We start from the raw sequence: 6000 nt of genomic DNA, 5'->3' as shown, positions 1-6000 counted from the left end.
CGGAAAGACAGCATGTTAGTTCTTTTGATTTCATATTGAATGAGTTAGTACAATATATGACTTGATGAGGTCATTTCCTGTAAACCTTGTTCTTGATCTTGCCCTTCAACACAGAAACAACAAATGCGAAGTCCAGCACAGTTGACTCTGTTGGACAATTTTTCTCAATAACCTGTTATATAATACATATATTATATCGTACTCCAAATGCACAAAATCTCGGTCCATCCATCTGTGCGTAACGTCTGTAGTTCACATATCTTGAGAACCATCCGACTTCAAACTTGGCACAAGTGTGTCTGCGGGTTTTATAAATATTTAAACAATGAAAAGTATTAGAGTTTGTGACTAATAACTACATTGGATCCATTGGAACACAGGTTCTTTTTACCATTAATTGAAAAGTAACAGATTTGGACGTACAAGGTTTCTGCCTGAAAGCAATGATATGACCCACCTAGCTGAGAAGTGTAGGTGAAACGTGTTCCTGAAGGTGAAGGGGAGGAAGCACCCGCCTCCTGGACACCTCCTCCTGAATGGGAGCGCAGCCAATCACGAGGCTCCTCTCCTCGCAGAGGGGACAGGTGGCCGTACCTATAGAATGATGGATAGGGATATGAACCAATCAGATTAGTGACACCACTGCAGGTACAATGATCAAGAAACTGACTCTGTGCTTTCATTTGAAACTGGAATGTAATCTTAACCACTGCAACCGCAGTGTCCATATTCTGGAGGGAACATTAGCAAAAAAATGGCAGATCTACAAGCTCACGCATTGTGAGCTTGTAGATCGGCCATTTTTGGTAAAGAGATTTGGTGTAGACGGAAAAAGTGGTCTAAGTACAGTTGTAACTCAAGTCCAGTTCTCTAAGACGAGAGGGGTCATCATCGGTCCATAGTAGTCAGTCATCAAATTCTTGGCTTAGGAATGCGACAAAAACAAAAAAATCTACATGAATTGAAGGCTTCATGGGGTGTGTAATGTTTTGGGTGAACTACTCCTTTAAGTGATTAAATGGAACATAAGGGGTTTGTCTTTCCAGCGATACCACATTATGTGTTCACAAATGTTCCAAAGTCAGTCAGGCATTTCCACTTTACTTTTATTGACTGTATCTAGATTTTGTATTCAGTTGTAGAGTTTAATTTATTTTAACCACTGTAGTTATTCAGGGTCAAAGGGGCCAAACATGTACAGTTTGTATCTCTGTCTCTATCTCACTCTGTCCGTATCGCTGTCCCCACAAAAGTAGACCAATCACAGTGAACCGCACTGCTCAGCTGGCACTGCTACACCAATCACAGCTCACCTTGCGCTTGCACAGAGAAGTCTTGACGTTATTAGAATCTGTGTCTTGTTTATCTTTTATAAACCAATACCAACCAATCACCTACACACAGTTGTTTCTTTTCTTTTTTTTGTTCTTTAACAGACTAGCCTGGACAATAGTGGACGTTTCCAAAATAAAGGCAGGATTTCTTTCCTTTATTTATTCATTTTTTTCTTTAATTGCCATTCATGCACAGCACTATCAAAACATTCCTGAGGTCAACACTTTTAGGCTGAACCCTGTGTCCTATGAGCAACAATGGCTCACAGTCTGTATGTAGGTCATGGGTTTCTTTCTGTCACGTGCAGTGTGACCCAGCTGACATTTCAGTGACACTGTATTATACATCATGATGTGCATCTACAATCACAGCATCATCTACGCAAGGGATGCACAGGGACATGCATTCCAGGCAGTGGTCGGAAAGTAACTAAGTGCATTTACTCAAGTACTGTACTTCGGTACAAGTATGCACATTTTTCAATACTTTATACTTCTACTCCACTACATCGGAAAATATTGTACTTTTTACTTCACTAGAATTATGACCGCTTTAGTTATTACTTTGCAGATTTAGATTATTTTTTACAAAACCTTAACCAATTAAGCCATAATTTATACTTCAGCTATTCAAAAAAAGACGTGTGTAGAAGGAAGCTTGTGGCTATTTTTTTTTAAAGATTTTGATAATTTTGACAAACTTTTGGTACTTTAAGTATATTTTGATGCCAATACTTTTGAACTCAAGAAACATTTTGAATACAGTATTTCACTTGTAATAGGGTATGTTTTATATTGTGGTATTGCTACTTTTAAAATCAGAGTAATACTTCCACCAATGACCACCATTGATTCCATGACACCTTAGAGTCAAGAAACAGTGACCTACTGACTGGGCTTACTGTATGTAGCCTACTCAACGCACGCATGCCACTAGGAGTCAATGCGAGGGCATTACCGTAAAAGACTATTTGGGCTCAGTTGGCTTTGCATGGATGAATCCGTTTAACTAAACGTAACTAACTAACTGTAAAAATTGACCCATAAGGGTCCATTTATAGCTGCGACAATGCAGCCAGTATAAGCCAGCCACACTGTCGGTTGGACTGTCTGTCAGTGTAAAGTTTTCAAGCCCAAACCGAGAGCCGGTCGCATCTTATCACCGATTACATCATGCTTGTTACACTCTCAGTTAAAATGTGAGCATAAATCAGTGTAAACGAATTGACCTTACAGGTTCAGGTTTTGCACAGTTGACATGGACACTCAAAATTGTGCGGTGTAGATTATCATCACAATACAAGTGCTTAGAATAATTCAAATGATGGTCATAATCAAAATGCCAGTGCTGACATCAGTTAAAACAGGAAGAGAGAGAGAGGGAAGATCACTATAATTATACCTAGACTGCTGTGCGGAGACGAGGTGTGTGACTGAGAGAGGCCGCTAACAACAAGGTTCACTTGCAAATGAACACCCACCCACCCACACACACACGCACACGCGCACACGCACAGACACACACAGATACAAAAATAAACCAAACACAGACACACTGTCCACAGTGAGTCTCCTCTCCAGACCCTGTCCACAGCAGGTCTGGCCTCTCAATGCACTTTCAGGTCAATCTTCATTCCAGGAAGCGTTCTTGTCGAGCATTCCTCTCAATTCAAACGCTCATTACATGAAAGGTTTGGTATGGTAATCTATAATCTAATCATTAAGAAAGAATACTCTGTCATTAAGTTAATTCCTTCCAATTCAAAATACAAATGTCATCATCCTAGTCTTGCCTGCTTTAGACAACTGTAGCCATACTAGGACTGCAAGATTATAAAACAATAATACAGATGATTGTTGCTTGATATTGTAAATGGAAATGAAAGAATTATCGATCACATTACTTGGTAATGTTTTTTTTTCGACTTAATTTTTGTTTCAAAAATAGTGAAAATAACCAATCTACAAACGCGTTGCAACGTGAAATGTTGTGAGGTTATTTTCGTTACTTGTGCTATTTATTTTTTGCTACTCAAGCTCACATGCTGTGAGCTTATAGATTTGCTATTTTCACTATTTCTTAAAAGTTGTTTTAAATGTATGGATTTGAACATTTTCTGAAATTCTTTAGAAAAATATTTTTTTTTAATACAATTTGTCTCTGTCGGGTGGAAACCCGCAAGCTCGAAGCTTGTGGATCTGCTACTTTTGATACTTTTGTGTGATGCTATGTAGATTGCTCAAGTACGCCGTTAATTTACAAAAAAACACGAAAAGTTAGAATATGGAGATAAGAGGTTTCTGCCCAACAGCAACGATAATATAATGGGTCCTGACCCAGTGTTTGGGAAGCACTAAGTTAAAGTACAGAGAAGGAGAGAGGGACAGAGTAAAAACATCCGTAGGGAGGATGGTAGACACAACAGACATGAGGTATGTTTTCACCTCCCCAACACCTCCTAGAGGAGTCTGTTTTATCAGCTCCTCCAGCAGACTAAACATACTCAGCATGAGGAGACAGGTACAACACATGCACAGTTAAATGTGCTGTGAGGGATATTTTATTTGATTAAAACAAAAACGTTATTATTAAAAAGCTAAAGATTTATATTCTGGTAGTAATCATTGCTAAAGAATGTTGTATCAGTAACAGGGGTTTCCCCGTATCGCCAGCTCTTTAGTAAACAGAAAATACATTTTCAAGTGTGTTACAAATGTCAACCAATCAGGAGAGAGGACTCAAAGGTCACGTATCAGCTTGTGTTCCCGTTCCAAATTCTGCCTGCTCAACTCTTAACTCATTTGTTTGTCATCATTTCCATTTCACTTGTTTATCCTGTATCCTGGATGAGTTCTCTCTCTTGATTGGATGGAATTTGTATTCAAACCTGAAAATGTATTTTCTGTTGTTGACTAAAGAAATGGGAAGACCCCTGTTACTGAACAAACACTCAGAATATCAAGCTATTTAACATAATATTTAACACTTATATTAACAAAACAAATATCACTTGGCTGAATGAAGGCTGAAAGCAGAAAACTACAGTATGTTATATAGTACTGCATCTGAAAAGGGGGAAATGTTGAGGACCAACAATTCTAGTACTACTGTTACTATTACTACCATTCATTCTAATAGAAAGTGAACTTGGCCATGACACTTGCTGAGTGGAGGCATGCTCCTTGGAGGATGAACCCTAACCATTTGAGTGACCCAATGACCTTTCCACTCTGGCAAAAAAAGATTCTACTTTGAACACAAGATTTCTAAAAGAATGACTCAGATTCAGACAAACAACCTTAGAGAAAAAAGGAAGAAATGGTTCTCATCACTGAAACTCAACTTGCAGGGACTTGCAATTTTATTGAGATAAGTAATATGTGGTTATTTTCTGTCAACCTTACGTTAGCGTTGGGTGCCTGCCTGGCTGTGCAGCCATTTAGTGCACTGACCTTATTGTCGCTGTAGGGCGGAAACCTTGCATGTCCAGAAAAAACCCTGTGTTCCAATGGATCCTACTTTTGTGCAACACACTTGCATGACAAAGTTGGGCATTCATTTATGAAATAAACAATGAATTATGCTCCTTGTCAGTCGAGGACCCATTTTCAAATCCAACTGTCTCAGATGTCTCTGCCAAAAATTGATATAAAAAAATCTTTAAAAAGTTACGTCATCGTTGCGTTTGAAAGCATTTTGTAGAGAAAAGATTAATTACTAACTAAATTCAAACGTCCATGACTTACTGACCGCGCAATGACGTTTAGCCAACACTGACTCAGTTATTCAGGTATGTTCGGTAACATTTTACTGACTTTAGGGAGAAATATAGAAAAACGGCAAATTTAAAACTAAAACCATTAACGGGGAAATGGTCTATGTTTATGTACGATTTATGGCCGAAGCTATGAATAGACGATGACATGTCCTGACGCCGGTATGGTCCTTTATGTTTCCAGTCATTCAGTTCCTCTCAGCCAAACCACCACTGAAATCCCTTTTTTCTAGCAGTATTAGCTTATTGAGCATGAAACACTGGGAGCTACTGGGGCGTCCCATGCTCAGTGGTATTAATCATGCAGATAGAGGGCTCTGGCATGCAGTCGTATGTGATTGGCCTGGGAATGGTAAAAGTACTAACTTAGCTTTGTTATCTCATGGACAAATTCAATTATGTTGGCCCCTACAGTATGTGTATTCTCAAACACATAACAACACTGCTATGACAAAATGTCCCTTGGGATCAATAAAGATTTGTCTGTCTGTCTGTCTGCCCACACACAACCATGCAATATGACATGCATGTCTGATGCCAATTATTGGTCATTCAAAGTAGTGTAAGATTGTACGACTCACACATGTAACCCACATGTTACCAGATTAGCCTAAAAAAAAACTCCTGAGAAAGATTTGTTTTGAATAAAGCCAGAGAAGCAAAGACACATCAACAGATCTAGACAGAAACAAGCCTCCATTTCCTTTCTGCCCCGATCCTAAACATAACAAAGTCTCCAGCACTGCCACATGAATTCAAGGAATGCCCCTTTACAGCAGCACCACTGGACCATGTCATTGGCTATGGTCGGAACAGGAGCTGTAAATCTGCCTGGTGACATCTCTGGGATAGGCCGGCCATGCAGCTAAGATTAATGCGTAGATTAGTAA

General features: G+C 39.2%; 1 protein-coding gene across 7 annotated transcripts in view; it reads right to left on the bottom strand.

Moving 5' to 3' along the window:
* The window catches only part of LOC311046655 (neuron navigator 2-like), a 46158-nt gene that overhangs the window by 19702 nt on the left and 20456 nt on the right, over window positions 1-6000 (bottom strand). For all 7 annotated transcript variants that reach the window (XM_084059130.1, XM_084059131.1, XM_084059132.1 and 4 more), the window contains one exon: window positions 458-594. In XM_084059130.1, coding sequence (XP_083915256.1) covers window positions 458-594 — 137 coding nt within the window. The remainder of the gene's footprint in view (window positions 1-457; window positions 595-6000) is intronic.

The sequence above is a fragment of the Gymnoscopelus microlampas genome (assembly GCF_963454915.1).
Source record: "Gymnoscopelus microlampas genome assembly, chromosome: 6".
Lineage (NCBI taxonomy): Eukaryota > Metazoa > Chordata > Actinopteri > Myctophiformes > Myctophidae > Gymnoscopelus > Gymnoscopelus microlampas.
This window is presented reverse-complemented; position numbering and strand designations above follow the sequence as displayed.